The sequence below is a fragment of the Phalacrocorax aristotelis genome, chromosome W (genome assembly GCF_949628215.1).
Source record: "Phalacrocorax aristotelis chromosome W, bGulAri2.1, whole genome shotgun sequence".
Lineage (NCBI taxonomy): Eukaryota > Metazoa > Chordata > Aves > Suliformes > Phalacrocoracidae > Phalacrocorax > Phalacrocorax aristotelis.
This window is the reverse complement of record NC_134310.1, coordinates 24874725-24898764: the sequence shown is the minus strand read 5'-3', so window position 1 is coordinate 24898764 and position 24040 is coordinate 24874725. Positions and strand designations below refer to the sequence as shown.

At 38.6% G+C, this 24040-nt stretch overlaps 1 protein-coding gene and 1 non-coding gene across 5 annotated transcripts in view; both read left to right on the top strand.

Moving 5' to 3' along the window:
• The window catches only part of LOC142049338 (zinc finger RNA-binding protein-like), a 49860-nt gene that overhangs the window by 10766 nt on the left and 15054 nt on the right, over positions 1-24040 (top strand). For 2 of the 4 annotated variants that reach the window (XM_075076971.1, XM_075076973.1), the window contains exons 3-12: positions 7674-7956; positions 11042-11186; positions 11979-12197; positions 13509-13759; positions 15329-15520; positions 17767-18055; positions 18959-19152; positions 21013-21132; positions 22101-22246; positions 22639-22801. In XM_075076971.1, the coding sequence (XP_074933072.1) occupies positions 7674-7956; positions 11042-11186; positions 11979-12197; positions 13509-13759; positions 15329-15520; positions 17767-18055; positions 18959-19152; positions 21013-21132; positions 22101-22246; positions 22639-22801 (2002 nt within the window). Of the gene's footprint in view, positions 1-7673; positions 7957-11041; positions 11187-11978; positions 12198-13508; positions 13760-15328; positions 15521-17766; positions 18068-18958; positions 19153-21012; positions 21133-22100; positions 22247-22638; positions 22802-24040 lie in introns of all 4 variants that reach the window. The other 2 variants (XM_075076970.1, XM_075076972.1) reach the window with 1 other exon arrangement.
• On the top strand, positions 4993-5120 carry LOC142049918 (small nucleolar RNA SNORA66). Its single transcript, XR_012657859.1, has one exon. It is a non-coding gene; the product is annotated as a small nucleolar RNA SNORA66 (small nucleolar RNA).

Here is a 24040-nt window from a genome sequence, read left to right as displayed (position 1 = left end):
TAATACTGAGAGCAGATGAATCAATGCGGTGACCAGCAACTGTTATTATCTCAAACCCTTCGGGCCCCACGTTGGGCACCAAAAATGGACTGTCGTGATTCAGCCTCAGCTGGCAACTGAACGCCACGCAGCCGCTCGCTCACATCCCCCCCCACCCCTGTGGGATGGGGAAGAGAATCAGACGAGCAAAAGAACTTGTGGGTTGAGATAAGCACAGTTTAATGATTACAATAAATTAATAATAATAATAGTGATTATGATAATAATGACAATAATGTTAATATAATAAAATGGAGAAGGAAGGGAAAGGAAAAAAACCACAGAAACATGAATGATACAACCGCTCACCACCCACTGACCGACGCTGCCCATCCCTGAGCCACGATTGCTTCCTCCCTCCCCCGGCCAGCTCCTGCCAGTTAACATACTGGGCATGATGTTACATGATATGGAATAGCCCTTTGGTCAGTTTGAATCCGCTCTCTTAGCTGTGCCCCCTCCCCTCCCAGCTTCTTGTGCACCCAGCAGAGCATGGGAGGCTAGACATGTCCTTGACTAGTATAAGCGCTACCCAGCAACAGCCTAAACATCTGTGTGTTACCTTAACAGGGTTTTTTTTCATGCTAATTTCAAAGCACAGCACTATACCAGCTAGAGTGAAGAAAATTAACTCTATCCCACCTAAAACCATGACATAACTCTATATCAATATAGCATTCTTCAGAAAACTAAAAAAAAATTACATGTCCTTTGCCTCTAGGAAGAGAATTTTCAGTGTTTATCACCCTAAACGGAGCTGGAATAGTAACAGCATTAATGTGCATGTTGGCTGTTAGTACAGAGATGCACTGGAGATCAGCATTTTTGTATTCCTTTGGCTTATGCGCACATGAATTACAATTAATTTTTGTTTTTAAATTAAATCAGTGTGATGAAAAGCAAGGCTTATAGGGAATATTTTATGTGCTTTCCTCTATATATACCTTTTACATGCTGTATAACTTATATGGAAATAGACTGTGTTTTTCTGGAAGTTTATTCCTCTGACAGTAATTGCTACAGATACCTTATTAAGTTTCTTAATGCATGACTTCACAGATATGCCAATGTGGAAAATAAAATATCTTACAATCTTAAGTCACCTGGCAAAATAGGTAGCATTGTATCAAAGTGTTGCATTTTTTTGATATTGTTAATGTGCAATAAATAAATGACGCTTTCTACCTTCAGTTTATTTAAAAAAACCAAACCAAAACAAAAAACCAACCTGAACACCTTTATTAGAGAAGGCCAATAGCTGGAAATGAAAAAGGACAAGAGCAGAGTGTTCTCCAGAAAATAATTTAGTATTTGTTTCTTAAATGCTCATAATTCTCTGTCATTCTTGGGCTGATAAATTACAGGAAATCCAGACCTTCTGTCAGTGTCACTATATAAAAGTAACTAACAAGTGAGGATTCTGCTATTTCAGATCTAATTATAATACAAGTTCTCATCCAAGCTTTTTTTTTGTGGAAGAATGTTGCTCATTTGCAAACCTATATTAAATAGCTATTTAAATTAGACAAACCTGTGTGGTTTTGGAACTGGAGAATGGTGTTTTGCTAAGTGGACACCAATACTTCATTAATTGCTATTGATCAGCACTTTCTGCCTCCTAGCCAGCTTCTGACTTAAAATCATTTTAGGTGCGCTGCCATCTTTTTTCACTTTGGAAGCCCATATTTCTTTTTCTATATAAAAACACTGCTACAGTTTCCTTGTTGAAGATCTTTGTGCGGTTCAGAAAATATTTTTAATTGCTTCTTGAACATTTGGGGTTTTGAAAAGGGGAATAAAAATTACTAACATATAAAATAATCTAGCTATTTTAATAACTAATATGGAATAGTGATGATTAACACCTTTTTGAGAGCTGCTTCTCAGGGTGTGGACTTTTTGTTGCTGGTGTTTTAATACAACTTAGCCAAATGTAAGTGTTTAGGCTGGACTTTTCCAAGCTGAATATCTACCTAGAATTTTTAAATTTACTTTTTTTAAAGCTATACTATAGTTTAATTGAGTTTATAAGCTATACTATAGCTTAATTTGTGGTATAGAATTGGGCAGGGAGATCTTAATGACACTGATACCTTAGTGTTTTGGAATGGGGACTTAGAATTTGCAAATGGGAAAAAGATTTTTACGTGTTATACTGTTTCAGAATCACAGTTCTGAGTGTACACAGCAATATTAAACGTTGATACCATGAAAAGTAGCTGCAGTGTTAGTCTTATGTCCAGCTTGCAAAGTATCAAAGCAAAACATGCACCAGTCTCGGGAGCACTTGATTTTACTTGGTGAAAGGAGTTTTGTACACCAGACAGCAATATGGACAAGGCTAATTTTTGCTGTGGCCTTTGCTCTGGGATGAATTCTGCAAGACTGTGAGCCAGTGTGGCCCTTCAGTCCCCAGAAAATCAGATTGATGTGAAATTGGAGATTAGTGTGGAGAAAGATACATGGTCACAGCTTACTGCAGTCATGCATGTATTTTTTTACTATAGCTCATCTGACATACTGTATTTCATTGTTGCTCTAATAACTTGATCAGGTGCCAGTGTCTTTTGGAGTCTTATTTATTGGGACTGAGTTTAAATACTTGATGTGGTGCAGTATGGAAAATTATTACTTAAGTATTAAGTAATAGTAAAGATTAGTAAAAGAATTGTAGAGAAGGAGCTGGCAGAGGTGGTTAGTAGAATTAGAAGAGTTACTGAATAGGAATAATTGCAATGGAATACCCTAGGGATTGGTCTTGAGTCTTACTTAGTATTTATATTAGTGTGGTGTGTCGTGTTATTTGATGCAAGGGAAATATTGTCAATACACAGGTAACTTCACAAGAAGTTGCTCTGAGGAAGCTAGACTGTTTGGAAAGAAAGCAGTCTGGAGCAGAGTGGGTAGCACAGCTGAAACTTCATCTGAAATGATGCATACAGTTCTTGCCATCAAGAAAGAAGAGTAGATAATACTAGGTGTGGTGGTTTAGCCCCAGTCAGCAACCAAGCACCATGCAGCTGCTTGCTCACTCCCCCCTGGTGGGACGGGGGAGAGAATCGGAAGAGTAAAAGTGAGGAAACTCATGGTTTGAGATAAAGACAGTTTAATTGGTAAAGCAAAAGCTGCACGTGGAAGCAAAGCAAAACAAGGAATTCATTCACTACTTCCCACGAGCAGGCAGGTGTTCAGCCATCTCCAGGAAAGCAGGGCTCCATCATGCATAATGGTTACTTGGGAAGACAAACGCCATCACTCCCAATGTCCCCCCTTCCTTCTTCTTCCCCCAGCTTTATATACTGAGCATGATGTCATATGGTATGGAATATCCCATTGGTCAGTTTGGGTCAGGCGTCCTGGCTGTGTCCCCTCCCAGCTTCTTGTGTACCTGGCAGAGCATGGGCAGCTGAAAAAGTCCTTGACCAGTGTAACTGCTACTTAGCAACAACTAAAACATCTCCACATTATCACCACTGTTTCCAGCAAAACTCCAAAACATAGCCCCATACTAGCTACTATGAAGAAATTTAACTCTATCCCAGCTGAAACCGGGACAGTATCCACCCCTTATTCCATACCAGTTACATCGTGCTCAGGTTCCACACTATCCAATACAACCTCATTAACTTCCCCCCCGTCTTCCCATCCTTTGATAAAATACACAGATATCATTTAGTCCATGGCTTTGGGCTCCATCTGTTCTTGTGGTCACTCAGAACAGGAGAGGTGGTGTGTTGTGTGGACTTACTGGGCACCAAAGCCAGCTCAGGTCGGGTCACTGCTGCACTTGCACTGCTTCTTGAAAGGCTTGTCCCCCATTGGTTCGGGTGGTTCCTGCTGTAGTAATTCCTATAACATGCAACTCAAATCACAGGTTACAACAATTTAAAGGTATAGCCATTACAATCTCCACCCTCTGGCCCCTTTGGGCCAGGTTATAGTTTTTAACATTGCAATGAACTCCTCCCCTTGCTCCCAGCCTGGCTAGCAACCAGGGGTTTCTGCTATATATAGTAATTTCCATAATATGTAACTCAAATCCCGGGTTAGAACAATTTAAAGGTATTTCCATTACAGTCTCCACCCCTGGTCCATTTGGAGCAGACCATCAGGTTTAACATTGTAATGAACTCCTCCCCTTGCCCCTGCTCTGGTTTGGACTTATCCACAGACTGTAGTCCTTTAGGGTTGTACCTGCTCCAAGTGGAGCCTTACCCAGGAGCCACAGTCTCTCCAGGGGCACACCTGCTGCAGCATAGACTTATCCAGAGCCACGGTCGCTTTAAGGTGTGCCTGTTCCAGTGTGGCCTTCTGCATGGGCCTTAATGCTTTCAGAGCTATACCTGCTCCAACATGGCTTTGCCCCATTGGCTTCAGTCCCTCCAGAAGTAAGCCTGCTCTGTTGTGGGCTTATCCATGGCCACACATTTTGAGGTGCTCCGGCATGGCCTCATGCGTAGCCACTGATGCTTCAAGGTGTACCTGCTGCAGCATGGACTTATCTACAGCCACAGACACTTTGAGGTGTACCTTCTCCAAGATGGATTTATCCTTGGGCCACAGTTGCCTCGGAGGTATACCTGCTGTGGCACAGACATAACTGGGGCACTAGGATAGGTGCAAAGAACAACTGCAAGAAATATCAGTGGAATAGGGAGTCTGGCAAAATAGTCTGGGAGGAGGTAAGTTCATCTTAGCGAACGTGATGAGGCACTAATCACCAAACAAGGATTAAAAACTCTTGTAAATTAAATGAAGTTGGCACAAAAATCTTTTTATATAAATGAATTACGTGAACATGTCTGGTCATCTTAATGTTAAAAGGTTCTCAGTAAGACCATGAGGGGAAAAAAACATACATCATAAATTTAGAAAAGATGTTGCCCTGAATTTCTGTAACATAACTTTTAAAAAGGAAGAAGCAGTCAGTTCTAGAATATTTTACTTGTAGTCTTGCAAACTTGATCACTAGCTCTTCGTGATGTTGCAGAAGCAAGGGGAACATGTTTCCTAAAGTAAACATGGTCATAGAACTATGTTAGCCTTAGAAATCAAATTATTTGGTCTGTTAAACTTCCTTACCATGGTATAGAATCGATACAAAAATGGTACAGAAGAAATGAAACTGTAGTAGAATCTTGTCAGTAGTCCTGCTCATAATGATCACAATCTCTTCACAATATTAAATACTGAAAACTGTCAGGCAGCTTTAATAACATATATTCTGAGAACAAAAGCATTCTCTTTGATAAACTGACTGATACTATTACCTTATAGTATGTTGTGAACACTATTGTATTTCATAATAGTAACTTAAGCATGGTTTCATGAAACTTGAAGAGCCGAATTAATGCTTCCTGGACAGGTCCCTGTTCTTTCTCCCCCTCCTGTTTTTTCCCCCTGCTTCCATACATATAACTTACGTGGGTTCTGGCACTCAGCAGATTGTTTTGAGAGTTCCAATGTTTCTAACATTTCTACCATGTTAGAAAATAAGCTCAGAAAAAAATCATAGTTTTCTGCTAGATTAATGAGTTAAATCAGTGCATTGAATAGCTTGACAAGTAGCAGAACTAGCACTAGGGTTGGAATAGGATGGTATAGCCAGGTTTAGTATATGGGAGGAAGGAAGAATAAGAGTGGGGATAGGATGGAGCAAGACTTTTCCTCATTGGCAGTATTAGACTGTTGATGTGTTCAAGTACAGTCTGAGTCAAATAGCCTGCTACCTGTTTTCTCAGTTTAATGTATTTTTAGTGGATACATATGATAATGTGAATTACCTCAGAACTTTTTAATATTTTACACTTCTGTTAGATATATAGATAATGCAGCCTAATTTTATAGATTGTCATTCACTTTTACCATCATAAAATAGTCTTCCTGAATTTTCTGGTGGAGTCTGATTTCTCACCTTAAACTGACAAAACAGAGAAACTGCCTATATGCATCAAGTAGGAGGAATTGTTTCAAGCAGTAGTGGGAGCTATACCACAGTGGTTCAGGTCTTTTCCTTCCACTGTTATGCTAAGAAGCTGAAAATAAAACAAAACATAATTGTGAGTACATCTCACAACTGAATTAAATTTGGATGGAATGCAAGTGTTTTTTTAAGCAATCAAGGGCCTATGGGAAGAAGGTGGAGCCCAGGCATGTAATCCAATAATAATAAAATTTTCTCTCTGTTTCTGCTGTAAGAATGTGGGGTTTTGTATATTGAAGTTAATTTTAATTACAGCAGAACCCATTACAAAATCAGTTTTTCTTAAAAAAAAATTCTAAACACAAGGGAGTTATGGAAATGTCTTTTGCAAAAATAGTAGTATCTATAGCTAAAAGGTGCTTTGTTTCTGGTAGTTATGTCAGAGAGAATATTGCAGTCTTTAGGAAAAAAATACTGTAACTTTTGGTTTTTGAGCATAACCATACTGCAATTACACTTTGCCACTGAGTATGCTTGCTTCAAGTGAAATTTCATTTTTCTGTTTTCTTCTAAAAAGTAAGGGATACTACCTCCTTGATAGGCATGGAATTGGTTTTGAATTGTCTTTTAATAGTGCTATGGAGATGTGAAACCCTATAGAAATTCTTAAGCAGTATAGGAAGTGTACTAAAAATTTCAGAATAATCACTCAATCCCCATTTCATATCATTGTTTCAGATAGTGATATTTTGCCCAGTTCACTTTTTGTTCAAAAAGAAAAATAACTATTCTAGGCTTTTAATCATAATGCATAGTGTTAGATCAATATAGGATAATGATATTACTTTCAGCTCAAATAGTTAAGACTTTGAAGCCATAATTTTTTATTTCCACTGTTAATATTTAGTCATTCTTAGTAAATAGCCACATATTGATGTCCTACCTGCAAATTTAAGAGAAGCAGATTAGTCTCAGCATGTGCCTGGAAGATTGCCAGAGCTCTGGTAGCAGTTGTCTTGCTCAATCTGACTGGTTTTTTGATGCTTCGTGTTGTGAGGCAGTGGACTTCTGTACAAGTGAGTGGGGCCAGCTTTTAAAATTCTAAACTTTTGTGGGAAAAGTCCCTTATCGGAGGTGTGTATTTAAAATGCCTCTGTCTTAAATTTAAGAATTCTGAGCTAATTTTCACAGAACTCTTAAATCTCATTACTTTAATGTGGTTTACTGAAAAACATCATGCAAGTGCAGGTCAGTAATGAGCTCTCACAGAAAAGTGATTTTCTTTTTTCTTAATTTGACAGGTATGTCAGTTTTATTGAAGAACTACTAAAACACTTAAAAACTTATTGGTCATGAAAAGCTAACAGTGTAAGACTTCTGTATTATTTTGAATGAAAGACTTGGGTTCTTTTCAAGCAGTGGAACACAACAACAACCACCACCACCACCACCCCCCACCCCCTTGCCAAGAAGAAAGTCATCACCTGCATGATATATCTGCATTCAAAGAAACTTCAAAATGATACAGCCTTTTTAATGGGGGTGGAAGAGAGATATTAAAAGCAATTAAAGTGTATGCATAGATAGATAGCTGCTTCAGGTCTGTTTGTAGAACAGACAAGTATTAAATCTGGGATTTTGAAATATTTAGACATTAGCTTAGTATGTTGAATTAATCTAATTATTTACTTACTGTCTTTTTCCAATATAGCCAGCAGCCAGCTTCGGGTGTAGCGTATTCCCATCCAACTACAGTTGCTAGCTACACTGTCCACCAGGCACCAGTTGCTGCGCACACTGTTACTGCGGCCTATGCTCCAGCAGCAGCTACAGTTGCAGTAGCTAGGCCTGCTCCAGTAGCTGTTGCAGCTGCTGCAACAGCTGCTGCGTATGGAGGCTATCCTACAGCACACACAGCTACAGATTATGGTTATACACAGAGGCAACAAGAAGCTCCACCACCACCACCTCCTGTCACTACGCAGAATTACCAGGTGTGTTAAAAAAAAAATTTTACTTGTGTGTGTGCTTTTTTTTTAAAATGATGTGTTAAATGGAAGAGGCCTGTTTGGTTACAGAATGTGATGATTTTTTTTTCTTCCATGAATCACAGTTCGAATGCAACTCAAATTACTTAGTAGCTAAAACTGATAGAATCTGAAGTGACTGCAGTCTCATATGGCGCATATAGAGGATTATCAGCAGTAATACTGCAGGAGCTAAGATTTAGACATTCACACAATAAGCAATGAATTGACATTTATCTTCAAATTACTTTTGTGAACTACAGCTGAAATACTTGTCTCTGCTAGCCTAAATGTTCAAGTGGCATGCGGTAAACTGGGTCATGGAACTGATTTAGATAAAAAAACTGTTCCAATAAAAATTTTCAGTGGGAGATAGAAATAATTCCCTTGTCAGATTCCTGGGTGCCGCAGGAGCTGTAGTACCAAATGTAAGAGGATAGAAGATTACCCTAGGAGAGAAATTTTGGGTAGGTTTTGGGTACCCTTTGTGAGACCACTGCCTAACCTTGTGTAGCTACAGGCTTCTACAAAAGGGTACTGTTGTCTGTTTTCATCTTGCACTGACCTTTGCTGACACTTTCTTGCATTGAATTTAGCAGTTGTCAGCATTTGTGTGGGTCAGTTCAGGATAAGGATCCCACAGAAAACTAACCAACCAAAAAAGGAGTAACAGCTTTCCATGGGATTGACAGGCTTCTGCAGAATTTCCTTGGTTCTGCACAGTTGTGATGCCAATGCAAGAGATGGAGGTGGGATCTTGTAGGGCTGTGAGGAGAGATGTGATGGTACCTCAGACAACCTCCCATTCTTATGCTGGCTTAAATGTATGAAACAACATCCTGTCAGTACCTTGTATTCCTCTTCAGGAATAAAGAAACTTAGCAGTACAAACCAGAGTGCTACATCAGTTTTGCAGTTGGAAGATTTCAGTCTGTAGAGGTTATCTTGGGACTTAATTAACATAATTGTTTACTCCAGTTTTTAAGAAAGAGTGAGAAGTTGCAGTTTTTCCTGTCTGTCTAGATTCACACAATCCAAGCGTATATGCACATCAGCAACTCTAGCCCATTGGTTTCAATCAGACAGATGCAGAAAGATGAGGGGTTTTACACAGCCAGGTAGTTTCCCATTGGAAATGTGAGCTTTATTTGTATTTTTATCAGCTTTTTTCCTACATTAGCATTTGTTAGTCTTCAGTGGATATTTCTAGGCTGGTGTGTTTATGCACAAGAGTTATCAAACTCTTATGGCCGTAGCTCATAATTAAAATGTGTATTTACTATGAGACAAAGGACATAGAAATAGTATGTCCCTTGTAATAATTCTTTAACTTTTTAGTCCTAAACTTATCAAGGCGTTATCTAGATTCTATTTAGTGTTTTTGTTTGTTTAAAAGGACTGTGCTGTTACCATATGTTATAAATTTCTTTGTATGGCTTTTATAATTTGCTACATATGGTAATGAATTTAAATGTAGGAGTCTTTCCAGTAGCATGTTTAATGACCTCGTAATTATGAGTAAACTAGTTAATTATTAGATGCATTCAGACAGAAGAGAGTCCTCTAAAGAAAAATAATTCTACTTTACATAGGTTGGTTGAAAAAGAAATTTTATTTTAATATTTCACAGAATCACAGAATGGTAGGGGTTGGAAGGGACCTCTGGAGATCATATCATCCAACCCCCGTGCTCGAGCGGGTGCACAGGACTGTGTCCAGGCAGGTTTTGAATGTCTCCAGGGAAGGAGACTCCACAACCTCTCTGGGCAGCCTGTTCCACTGCTCTGTCACCCTCACAGTAGTTTTTTCTCATGTTTAGCCGGAACTTCCTGTGTTCCAACTTGTGCCCATTGCCCCTTGTCCTGTCATTGGGCACTATTGAAAAGAGCCTAGTCCCATCATCCTGACACCCACCCTTTAGATATTTATAGGTATTTATGAAATCCCCCCTCAGTCTTCTCTTCTCCAGGCTGAACAAACCCAAGTCTCTCAGCCGTTCCTCATAAGAGAGATGCTCCAGCCTCCTGATCATCTTGGTAGCTCTCCGCTGGGGGCCCAAAACTGGACACAATACTCCAAATGTTGGCTCACTAGAGCAGAGTAGAGGGGGAGGATAACCTCTCGATCTGCTGGCCACGCTCCTTATAATGCAACCCAGGATACCGTTGGCCTTCTTGGCCACAAGGGCACATTGCTGGCTCATGTTCAGCTTGCTGTCCACCAGCACTCCAAGGTCCTTCTCAACAGAGCCGCTTTCCAGTAGGTCAGCCCCCAACCTGTACTAGTGCATTTCTTTGAAATAAAAAGAAATTTTATACATTAGTACATTTCAGCCAATGTAGTTCATGCCTTGCTATCCCTCAATTGGTCAGCTCTTTGTGCTTTACCATAAATATGGTGAGGATGGGAGAATATATGTACATGCATGTAGTGTCTTCCAAGCCCTCCCCTTCTAAGCATACTAACCATCTCCTGAGTTCTGGAGGTGTTGAACGGGCTACTTGCCTTGCCCTTATAAACTAGATATGGTTCCCCGATGGAATAGTTGATATACCAAAAAGTAAAGGCAGCTTTAGAAGTATCACTTTCATACTCTAAAAAATATAACAAAGAAAAATATTGTTGATGATAGGATTTTTAAAGCCAATAGAGTCATGTTTGTAAACTTGTGAACTTCCTGTGGCTTGTGAAGATCTGTGGTGTTTTCCTTCATGTTTTACAGGAATGTGGTCTGATACAGTCATTATGAAAAACTAGTGAGAACAGTTGCTTTTCGGTAACAAAAATAGTTTGGAAGGGAAGGTGATTTAATAGCATGAGGTTAATTCCTATATTAAATCTGAAAAAGACCATCAGGGTTGTCTTCAGGCCTGAAGTATCTGCAAACTTAATTTCTTTAAACCATGTATTAGTATATACTGTATCTGTAAATATTTTTTTAAATCTACTTTAGTAGAATAGAAGAAAATTCTTTGACTCTGCTAATGATTTTTATTACTTCAGATATATACTTAAGGAGAAATTTGCTGGGTTTTCTTTTTTGAACTTTTAGGATTCCTATTCTTATGTTCGATCTACTGCCCCAGCTGTAGCTTATGACAGCAAACAGTACTATCAACAACCAACAGCAACTGCTGCTGCTGTGGCTGCTGCTGCCCAGCCTCAACCTTCAGTAGCTGAATCGTATTACCAGACAGGTGGGTGGCATGATTCAAACTCCTGTCATTATACACAATCTGTGTACTATAATACCTTAAAAATATGTCTTTGAATATTTCACGTTATCCAGTTGGGTTTTGGTGTTGGTTGGTTTTTTTTTGTTTGTTTGGTTGTTTTTTTTGTTTTGGTGGGGTTTGTGGTTTGTTTTTTTTTTAATTTTGACATCCCTGTCAATGTATAGAAAAATTTGAACAATATTGTGACATTGCCATAAGTAACTATCTTTGAGGTTTGGATTGTTATTAAATACACTCAAAATGTAATTCTAGGCAAACGTTTTTACTGAAGTAGATTCAAAAAGTAGTCAATGGTGGTTTCAGATGATAACTTGGTTAAAGACTTTTTTTTAATTCTTTAGTTACTTATGTAGTTCCTTAATTATTGGTATCATGAATGCTACAAAGTACAAATCTTATTTATTTTTTTTACCTTAAGAATAATAGGAAAGTTTAAATGTACTTTAGTGTATGCTAGTAAAACCATTGAACAAGAAGGTTGTTTAAAAACATGGCAGCACAGTTAATGCATAAATAAATCTGAGGTTTACTAGTGTGAGCTCTGACACAAACAGTTGTGTGATATATGGTAGGCGATGCATAACTGTTATTGTAAATAAAACAAAAAAAAAGCTAAAACCAACCAAACTAAAACAAATACTTCGTTATGTGTTTATTCCCCAGCATATCATTAAGTATCACTTAATATGGTTTGCATTTCATTCAACTAAAACATATCAGTGTTTGTACACTTCTATTTTCTATCCTAATTAGCTCCAAAAGCAGGATATAGCCAAGGGGCAACTCAGTATACCCAAGCCCAGCAAACACGACAAGTGACAGCTATAAAACCTGCAACCCCAAGTCCAGCAACAACTACGTTTTCTATATATCCGGTATCCTCTACTGTGCAGCCAGTAGCAGCTGGAGCTACTGTTGTTCCATCCTATACTCAAAGTGCAACATACAGTACAACAGCAGTTACTTACTCTGGTAAGAATTTTGCATATTATGTTGCTGGGATCTTTGCAGTTGTTACAGGAGAGGATTTAAAGACTCAGAATTTTAGCAGTTTGTGTTCAATTACATCGTAGTCTACTGAAGTATCAACCAGTTAAATCATAATAATGGCAAAATATTTTGATGTGTCTTTAAGAGAGGCTTGATGTTTGTATGTGCCTATTTTGTTACATGTGAGAATATACAAAGCATTGGCATTTCTACATACATGGCGTTTTGTGATTTACTGTAAGGTTTGGAGAAAAAAAGATGGTGGATAAAAAAAAAAAATAAGGCAACACATCCACACAAATATAACCCAGGGAAATTGGGAGCATGCTGCCATCAAACAACAGTTACAGAGACAGGGAGGAGCAGTCCAATATAAATCTTGTAAGTTTGGGTTGTCTTGACCCAAAATGGGAGGAGAATGTGTGCTAAAAAAAAAGACTTACTTTCAAACATTAGAAATCCAAAAAGTAGTTAAAGATGAAAAGATATTAACTTTATGGCCAGATGGTAATCAACTGGCATATTTTAGCTACTTTGAACTTTTTGTTTTGTTTTCTGTTTAAAAAGGGATTTTAAGACTTCCTTGAAACAGAGCCTGATCAGAGGATTAAAATAGTTGAACCAGTAGATGTAGAAAGTTTATGGGAAAACTGGCTCAAAGGTATGAAAGCCTAGTTTCCTTGATTTATTCAACTTTGATACTAGAAATCAAGGAGCGTGTAGACAGGATGTGCTGCAGAGGTTTTAGTGGGCAAGCAGCTTGTCTGCACTAAAACAATTTAAATCGGTGAAATAAAATGTAATGGCACTAGGCATTCTGTCTTTTATTTTCATGGGGTTTGGGTTTGTGGTTGGTTTGGTTGGTTGGTTCCCCCCCTTCCTCTACATAGTAGCTGTCTTTTCATTTTGGAATTTGAACAGTAAATCTGGTTCTGGAAGACTGCTTACTTCAAGTGGCCTTTGATAAATCTTTTATTAAAATTCTTGTTACATCATATTCAATTTTACCAGATGTGCCAGGAAATTTCACGTATTCTTTAGGGATGTTTTGATATATCTAACATAACTGCATGTCTGCAAAGATTTGTCTAAAATCAAATATATTCCTGATATACAAGTGGTATGATATGTATTTGTGTACTGTGAAACATCAAGAAACAAGATCTCAATAAATCCTTTATATCCTGCCCTGCCCTCCCCAACTCTATTATGCAACATGCTTGGAATTAGTGTATTATGTAATTGATACATGATGTACAGTGATGTAACATTTATTTTATTTTGATCTTTGAGGTACATCTTATTCTGGCTATGAAGCCGCAGTGTATTCAGCTGCATCATCCTATTACCAGCAGCAGCAACAGCAGCAACAGAAACAGGCAGCAGCGGCAGCAGCTGCTGCTGCTGCAACAGCTGCTTGGACAGGGACCACCTTTACTAAAAAGGCACCATTCCAAAATAAGCAACTGAAACCAAAGCAACCTCCCAAACCACCCCAGATCCACTACTGTGATGTCTGTAAGATCAGCTGTGCTGGACCACAGGTACCTGTATTATGTAATATTCTGCTATACGCTTTAGTTGTAATTTTTTCAACTAAAAAAATTACCCCTTTAAGAATATTTGTTAATTTTTAAAGACCTGATTCTATACTTTTAATAAAGGAATTATTAAATGAAAATGTGTGCTATTACAGAAATAGGTCCTATGAGAAGACAAAAAAGTGCATCCCCTTAGCTTGTACAGAGACGCTTCAGCTGTGCTTTGGACTCCAGAAGTATTCTAAACTTGTAATTTAATTTGCTTTTTTAGCATACCAAACTTAGAAAATACTTTTTTAAAAAACTTTGTGAATGGTAAGCTTGAAAATTTATTCTTCATTGTGTTCCACCATCCCAGTTTAGTTTCACAGTGGGTACAAGTGCATAAAAAGATAACAATTCATACAGAGTGTTTGTGTGTTTGGCAAAAGAGTTCTTACTCTTTAGGTAAATTTCATTATTTCTCACCCTGTCTGCCCTATAGATTGCCAGTGTTGGTATAGGAACAAATAACTTATGCATTTCATTTTCAGCATAGCTTTATTTATGTGCTACCTTCTTTTGAATTTATTTTTTTTTAGTTCTCTGGATACATTTAATAACTGTGGTTGTTGTGGTTTAGCCCCAGTCAGCAACCAAGCACCACGCAGCCGCTCGCTCACTCCCCCCTGGTGGGATGGGGGAGAGAATCGGAAGAGTAAAAGTGAGGCAACTCATGGTTTGAGATAAAGACAGTTTAATAGGTAAAGCAGAAACTGTGCGCAGAAGCAAAGCAAAACAAGGAATTCTTTCACTACTTCCCATGGGCAGGCAGGCGTTCAGCCATCTCCAGGAAAGCAGGGCTCCATCACGCGTAACGGTTACTTGGGAAGACAAACGCCATCACTCCCAATGTCCCCCCTTCCTTCTCCTTCCCCAGCTTTATATACTGAGCATGATGTCATATGGTATGGAATATCCCATTGGTCAGTTTGGGTAGCCATCCCGGCTGTGTCCCTTCCCAGCTTCTTGTGCACCCGGCAGAGCACAGGGAGCTGAAAAAGTCCTTGACCAGTGTAACTGCTACTTAGCAACAACTAAAACATCTCCACATTATCACCACTGTTTCCAGCAAAACTCCAAAACACAGCCCCATACTAGCTACTATGAAGAAATTTAACTCTATCCCAGCTGAAACCAGGACAGTGGTCTTGCAGTTTGAGGAAAATTTAAAATCAAGAATAATTCAATGCAATGCAGGAAACTGCAACTGAGACACATTTTTCTGATCTTAGTAAGCTTTCAGTGGTAATATCTGTTGACCAGTACTTGATTGAAGAAGTGAGAAGGTAGAGGAGAAAAGACCATATTGTATTACATAAAAGTGCAATTCTGGTGAAAAAAACTTCTTGGTCTTAGAAGCAGCCTGCTTATGCCTTATTGCATGTCATATGGAAGAAATGTTCAGTGAAGGAAGTATTTCTCATACAAAGCATGTGTTTTATGCTGTGTTCTATATTACATGTATTCACATGAATGATGAATGAGCAGTACAAAGACAGCTTGTTGTGTGTGTATTCTTTATTTAAACAGACTTATAAAGAACACTTAGAAGGCCAGAAACACAAAAAGAAAGAAGCAGCATTAAAAGCTTCCCAGAACACCAATAACAGCAGCGCTTCTGCTCGTGGAACTCAGAATCAGTTGCGCTGTGAGCTTTGTGATGTGTCTTGTACAGGAGCAGATGCTTATGCTGCCCATATCCGTGGAGCCAAGCATCAGAAAGTAAGAACTTTCTCTTGTCATTATTATACAAGTCAGTTGTATATTTCTTCCCATCATTTTTTCTCATCTTAGAGAGGAGAAAATATGCAGAAACAATACTATTAGAATTACTTTGTTTAAATACATTTAGTTCTGCTTTTTGTTTCAAACTTATCTTTAAGCTCACTATTAGAAGGGCCTTGTTGGGAGAAAGGAGGAAAAATATTGCCATGGCATCAATGAGAAGACGATGTATTGGGGAAAGTATGTAAATTGTAGGAAGAAGGTGTAGAGTAAGATGGGGAAAAGTGTCAATGAGGACATGCAGTAGCATGCTTGTGCCCCCTAACTCTTTAAAAAACTTCTTGACATTCTTCTTATTTGTCTGGTGCTGTGAAGCTCTCAGTACACTTTGAAACACTGTAAGCTGAGTCAGTGCTAAGGGACGGGAATATTATGCATTGCTCTTTGGTATTTCTTGCAAAGAAAATTGGCATATGGGAGTAAGGAACAATGTCCTGTAGTAGACTTTATAATGAGTATGTTTGAAAGAGTTTTGGTAAGTATGCTTTCCCTACTATCCAGGTGCAGTTAGGTAGGCATTGTGGAATAAAGACTGTGGGCTGCACTGTGAACCCTTGTGACTTGTGTTTTAAATTTGGCCATAAAATAGTAACTGGAATGGCAGTGTAGAATGTGTGTTTAGCTATTACAGATTTTCCTCATAACTCTGGTAAGATTAATGTCAGTAACAGATATAGTATTAATATTCAGCTTTTATAGCTCTTTGTATCTCAGAACACTGTACAAAGTGGCATCAGTAACATCATTCCTATTAAAATAAATAAATCTCAGCAAATTTAAAACAATTTTCCCAATATTATTTCTTGTTAGTACAAGAACAAAAATTATAATTTAAATAGACTTGCCTAGTGTTATTTCATTAATAAGTCGAGCCATTAAATTTTTGGGTTGTGCACAGTAACTCCATAGGTATAGGGAGTATGGTATATATTATCTTTATATATTTGGATGTTGCTTTCTCTTCCTTATAGATAGTTGCTAACTAATGCTAATTTAGGTTGTCATCAGTGTAAAAATGAAATCTCAAAGGACTCTTTCTTTGGTACACTGAAGAATCTTGTGCATTCTACTAGAAAGTAATTTTGAAGAGTTGCTTGAACTTAAATTTATAGTATTATGTGACATCAATATGTCCGTATTCTGATGGGGAATGTGCTTAAAAAAAAGAACAAAAAACTAAGAAGTGTATGTATACAGTTATGTGCATATCATGATTGTGTATATGTGTTTGCATTAAAGGCATATTTAGCAGATTTGTGTGTTTTGGTTTGTGGGTTTGTGTTTGGTTTTGGGGTTTGTTTGTTTTTGGTTTTGTGGGTTTTTTTTCCTCTGCTACTTTCAAACCCAGTCCTTAGTTTTGATTTTGCATATTTTATTCTTACAGACTACATGCATTGCTTTTTCAGGTGATGATCAGCTGTCACCAAAAAGTATTATTCTATCTCAAGCATTTTGTGAAAAGGCCTCTGCTTATTACTTCTAAGAATAAGCATGTACCTTTTCCTATGAGATGCTAAAGAGCTCTTAAATATGCCTCATGCGTCCTCCTTAACTGTCTCTGCAGAGGTGCTTTAAAAAAAACCAAAAAACAAAACCCAAACAAACAAAAAACCCGTTTGTCTAAGGAATATCTTCAGTTTTGCTAGGTAACCTGGAAAGCCCTTCAATATAAATACTCTTAAAATGTAGCGATCAAAAGAAACAGTGTTGTTGAATCTGAATTAAATAACTCTTATTTAGTAATATTATTTGGAACCAAAATAGTTCAGTGTACTACAATTTTTGGAGGGAGAATAAAAAGCAACCAGGCAACAAAACAGTCACATTGAAACAGTTTGAGCAAAACGTTACCTTGAGTTTTACTGTCTTGTGAGTTTATTGGCTTTCTGTTCTCATCTACACAGCTTTCGGAGTAAATGTCTGAATTTCTAATGGAAATAAGCAATCTGAGATAAGTGTTAACTATTTCCTTGTTACATATGACAAGAACTTTTATCCCCCCATCACTTTTTGTAAAGAAGCAATAATGTTAATGATAATGTTAATCATTAACATTAATCATGATAATGATAATGTTTAATGATATTGATGTTTCTGTTAAAGCTTCCATAATTTATAACAAGTTCTTTTTTTTTTAGTTATTCCAAGGAGATCATATTATGAATTCCTCTTTATTCTTATAGGTAGTAAAGTTGCACACAAAACTTGGCAAACCCATTCCTTCAACTGAACCAAATGTGGTTACCCAAGCTACTTCCTCAACATCCACATCTGCTTCCAAACCAACTGCCTCTGCTTCAAATATAGCAACTAGCAGCAGTACTGTGAACTCCTCTGCTGCATCCTCTGCAGTGAAAATTCTTACTCCCACAACAAATGCACCACTTAACATGGCATCCAACAACAAAACATCTTCAACCGTTGCTAATACAGCTGTAAAGAAAATATCTACACCGAAAATAAACTTTGTTGGCAAGTACAGAAGTCAGTCTTTATTTTGAAACGTAACCTATTATATATTTTTTAAAGATCTTAGTGCAACAAATACAAATGTATTTAGCTAACTTTATGCATGAGTAACTCTTGTGTTTAAGAGAATTACTGATAGGTGAAAATAAGAATGTATATAAAAGTTTTGCTTCACAATTTATGCTGTTTTCTGCCCTGTTGTCTCCACCTGACCTTTCTTGGAGGCTTCTCCCACCTTCATAAGAAGCCTCCCACCTTTGGTTTCTTATGTAGTAGCTGTTGGAGTATTGCAGTTTATAGTCCAGTTAGTCCTAATTTCCGTTTACAGCCTGGGCTGTTAGGGCAACCTGCAGTAAGTTGGCAGTTGATAACTGGGCAACTAAAGCATCCTTGTAACAGTGGAAACTTTTGAAATAAGCATGACAGACATTTAGAGATAGGAAGTAGCTGTTCAACAACAAGCTATCCTGCTCTCGAAGGAAAGACCTATGCAGTTTCAACACTGAGAGTATAATACCTTTGTTAGTACAAACATTATAAGGTTTAGAAGTACTTTTTTGGATCCATTTACAAAAAAAAAAATCTGGTGACAAAAAAAATTATTAAAATATATTTGCTGAGTTGTTCCCATTCAGTCCTATTTCTTTTGAAAAAGCATGAAAATTAATTATGAGAATTGCAACTTGCTAAAATAAAAAACCCTGTTTATATAACTTGTTTAACTTTTTTTTTAAAAAAACCAAACTTTAATTGTGTTTAAAATATGTTTAAGTTTTAACTGATTTAAAAGAATGAGAATGCTTTGGCCAGAACATTGATACTTGCGAATAGTCTTCAGTTTGCACACCATGTGTAATTGTATTTTCATTTTATGAAAGTTAATGATTTAACTTTTTTGATTTGTAGGTGGTAACAAGCTTCAGACAACAGGAAGTAAACTGGAAGAAATGAAATCAGCTGAAAGTGTTAAAACAACAACTGCTGCTACAGTACAAACACAGGAAGTAAAACCAGACACAGCAGCAGAACCAGTGACTCCTACGACTCTTGCTGCCTTGCAAAGTGAAGTCCAGCCAGTGGGCCATGACTATGTGGAGGAGGTACTGATATAAAAATTTGGATTATTTTTAAACTATTTTAGTGAAAACTTATTCAACATGAAGCATTCACAGAATGGCAGAGGTTGGAAGGGACCTCTGAAGGTCATCTGGGGGTCCAATCCCACTCAAGCAGGGCCACCTAGAGCCAGTTGCCCAGGACCATGTCCAGGCAGCTTTTGAATCTCCACAAGTTCCCTGGGCTCAGTCACCCTCACAGTAAAAAAAAAAAAAAAACCACCACAAAAAAAAAACACCACCACAACACAAAAACCACTTTCCTGATGTTCAGAGGGAACCTCCTGTGTTTCAGTTTGTGCTTACTGCCTCTGGTCCTGGCATTAGGCACCACTGAAAAGAGCCTGGTTCTGTCCTCTTCGCACCCTTCCTTCAGGTATTTATATACATTAATAAGATCCCCCTGAGCCTTCTCATCTCTAGGCTAAACAGTCCCACCTCTCTCGGCCTTTCCTCATAGGAGGGAGGCTCCAGTCCCTTCATCATCTTTGTGGCCTTTCATTGAACTCTCTCCAGTATGTCCATGTCTCACACTGGGGAGCCCAGAACTGGACACAGGACTCCAGGCATGGCCTCACCGGTGCTGGGTTAGAGAGGAAGGATCAGCTCCCTCAACCTGCTGGCAATACTTTGTCTAACGCAGCCCAGGATGCCATTTGCCTTCTTTGCTGCAAGGGCACATTATTGGCTCAAGTTCAGCTTGGTGTTCACCAGGACCCCCCAGGTCCTTTTCTGCCAAGCTGCTTTCCAGCTGGGTGGCCCCCAGCATATAGTGGTACATGGAGTCATTCCTCCCCAGGTGCTGGACTTTGCACTTCCACCTGTTGAACTTTGATGTTCCTATCAGCCCATCTCTCCAGCCCGTTGAGATCTCTCTGGATGGCAGCACAACCCTCTGGCACATCAGCCGCTGCTCCCAGTTTTGTGTCATCAGCAAATTTGCTGAGAGTACACTCTGCCCCATCACCCAGATGATTAATGAAGATGTTAAACAGGATTGGACCCAGTATTGACCCCTGGGGTACACTGCTAGTTACTAGCCTCCAACTAGGTTTCGTTCTACTGATCACCACCCTCTGGGCCTGGCCATTCAGCCAGATTTTAATCCACCTTACTGTATGCTTATCGCGCTCATACATCAACAGCTTGTCTATGAGGATATGTGAGACTGTGTCAGAGGCCTTACTGAAGTCCAGGTAGACAATACCATCTGCTCTCCCCTAATCTACCAGGCCGGTCATTTCATCACAGGAGTTTATCAAGTTGATCAAGCATGACTTCCCCTTGGTGAAACCATGCTGACTACTGATGATGATTTTCTTGTTCTTAATGTGCCTGGAAATGGGTTCCAGGATTATCTGCTCCATCACTTTCCCGGGGGTCAAGGTGAGGCTGACTGGCCTGTAATTCCCTGGGTCCTCGTTGAAGATAAGGGACATGGCATTGAACCTCCAAGGCTTGTGCATATGTTTACATTTTTGTATTGTGCATGTTTCTTTTATACTCAGTGGGGCATTCTTTATGTGGGTGGCATGAGATGTGTGGATGAAGTCTGATGTGAATTTTTCATTATTTGCAGGTTTGTAATTATTCAACTCTATGTTCAGGCTCGAGTTTAAAGCTGTGTACTCTTTGGAATGGAAGAACTTTGTTCATTACCAAACACAATGGTGTGTCTGTCAGAACTGAAAGTTCTATTTTGTCTTCTTTCAGTTATTGTGTGAACTTTTTAGCACATTTTGAGATGGGTAGACATTATCCAGTGTCACTGAATTAGATTAATTTTTATATCAGCTTTGTTAAAATAAAAAAAAAAGCCAAATGTGTTATAACTTTATTTTCCAGGTAAGAAATGATGAAGGAAAGGTGATCCGCTTTCACTGTAAACTTTGTGAATGTAGTTTTAATGATCCTAATGCCAAGGAGATGCACTTAAAAGGGAGGCGGCACAGACTTCAGTATAAGGTTAGTAGAAATGCTAATGCTTCTATCTGAAAATCCACCAGCTGTCAGCTGACTGATTACACAGTCTTACATTTAAAGACTAGTCAAAAGTAGGTACTCTATAAACAACATATAAAAAACCTAGAGAAATATATTTCTTAGGGACTATGGTTTTTAAAGTAGTAATGCAGACTGTGAAATTGCATTTTGGATTGGGTTTTTTGGGTTTTTTTTAAACATTTTGAATATTGCTTTCAGGCAACCTTTGCAACATTAAGCTATTGTACAACATATAAAGTACCTACTGTTGCTTGCGTGTCATTTACCATGAATTTCTAATAGTGTAAAATAGTAGTGGCTCAACGTTTTTGGCAGGATAAGCCACATAAACCCTTTGTTGGAGGCATTTGAGAAAAGTGTTGCTGACTGTCATGAATGGAGAGACACCTATACTGACATGTGGTGTGCATTTTGATTATTATAGGAGGAATCTGCTGTGGTCACAGGAGATACAGTGGCCTGCACAATCATGAAAGGGATGAAAGAAGATAAAAAAATGCCAGAAAAATGTATTCAGTAACTCATAATTATGCCCCTGTATGAGGGACCCTTCAGGAACAGGGCATCAGGAAGCACACTGTAGTTAAGATGAAATGTTTTTTTCAGACTATAGAGTAGTCATCCTGCTACAGAATGAACAGCAAATCACTCAGTATTTCATGTAACACTAATATTAAATTGGTTTGTTCTCATATAATTGAAGAGGGAATTCAAGTTATTTGTAATATGTTGCTATTTCTTTCCTTTAAAGTACTGGACACATGTTTATTTTTCTTCAACTATTCATTCAGTGTAGTTCTAAAACTGCATTTTGCTCCCCTTGATTTTATTGTAGACTGGTAGTGTGTTATAAACATGTCAGAAGAGCTACGTAACCTTGAGATGACAAGAGGCAAACCAAAATTTCATTCATTATTTTTCTGAACTAGAAAAAAGTAAACCCAGACTTACAAGTAGAAGTAAAGCCCAGTATTCGAGCAAGAAAAATTCAAGAAGAGAAGATGAGGAAACAGATGCAGAAAGAAGAATACTGGAGAAGGCGAGAAGAGGAAGAACGCTGGAGGATGGAAATGAGGTAATGCATTATGTTTTATCGATGAATGAGACAAAGCTACAGTCAGATTATCTAAAACTAACTCTGCTTCTTTGTAGTTACTTATTTTGAATACTTGTTTTGGGAACCCTGTACCGTGTTGTTTTAAATTAAGTTGTCATTATCCCTCTGGGGATTTTTTATTTGTTTTTGTTAGTGTTCAGTCTCTGAGGAATGTAGACTTACTAGAATTATTTGCTATAAATTCAGGCCCGCTTTCAAAATAACCATTCATTTTAGTTACCCTCTGGAGTTCACTGGTATTTGATCATGACTACTAGAAATGAGTTAGTGAGGTCAGCTGAGAATTTATTTAGAATGGTTGGAAATATTAAATGCTATGTAAAGAGAACACTCTGATTGATGCACTTCAGGCGATATGAAGAGGACATGTACTGGAGGAGAATGGAGGAAGAGCAGCATCACTGGGATGACCGTCGCAGAATACCAGATGGAGGATATCCTCATGGTCCTCCGGGACCTCTAGGCCTGCTGGGAGTTAGACCGGGAATGCCTCCTCAACCCCAAGGACCAGCTGTGAGTTTCTTAACTTGGGGGGGAGAAATTATACAGGAGGCACAGTTAAGAACTGTAAATTATTCAGTGCTACTTCAGTTGTCTCCAGTCTTTCTTAGTAAAGGATTTGGAAAGGTGAAGAAAAAAATATATACTAATGAAACTGTGTAGACAGACCTGTCTTCCAAAATAAGTCCACTTATATGATGAAAGGATGTCTGGAAGACAAATATTGTTTCTTCTGAAGTACAAGTCACACTGGATTTGTGTACTACTTTTTATTTAATTGTATTATACTTTATTCATAGAATTATGGACAAATGTATGGATAAGAAGTGGTTGGATTGTCAGTCCCAGAGGATAATGGTTAGTGGTAGGTTGTACTCTACCTGGAGGTCATTAACAAGTGCAGTACCACATGGGTTTATCCTGGGGTTTGTTTCATTAGCACCTTATCAATGATCTGAAAGGTGATGGAGTGAGTGCACACTCATCAGGTTTGCAGCTGATGCAAAACTGAATGCATTCAGGGTGGTGGAAACAGTTGATACCTTTGAGGGAAGGGGTGCCATTCAGAGGGACCTAGGCAGACTGGAGGATTGGACCAACAGGAACTTTATGGAATTGTGCAAGGACAAATGCCTAATGCTGTATTTGGGAAGGTGTAACCCCTTGCACTGAGGGGCTGGGGAGTGACAGGCTGGGTAGCAGTCCTGCTGAAAGGGACCTGGGGTTCTTGGCAGATTGCAAGCTGAACGTGAGCCAACTGTGTGCCCTGGCAACAAGGAAGGCCAACAGTATCCTGGGTGATATTCACAGGAGCATAATCAGTAGATAAAGGGAAATGGTCAGCTTTCATTAGACCCAAACTGCAATACTGCATTCAGTTTTGGGCTTTCCAGTACAAGATAGATACTCATAAACCATAGCAGGTTCAGTGTGGGGCTACCGGGGGATGGTCAGGGGTCTGGAGTGTGTGCCCTGTGAGAATCTGGGCTTGTTCAGCCTGGAGAAGAGAGAGCTTCAGTGGGATATAATAGCCTTCTAATACCTGTGCATTATGAAGGCAGTGGAGCCGGGCTCTTTATAGTCGTGATGGGGTGAGATACAACCAGCTTAAGCTGAGACGATATTTTGTTCAGACTGAATACAGGAAATTTTTTTTTCCCCACACATGTTGTGCAGCTTCCCATCTTTGGCGGTTTTCAAGAACCAACTGGATAAAGCCCTGAGCAACATGATATGGTCTTATAGCTGACC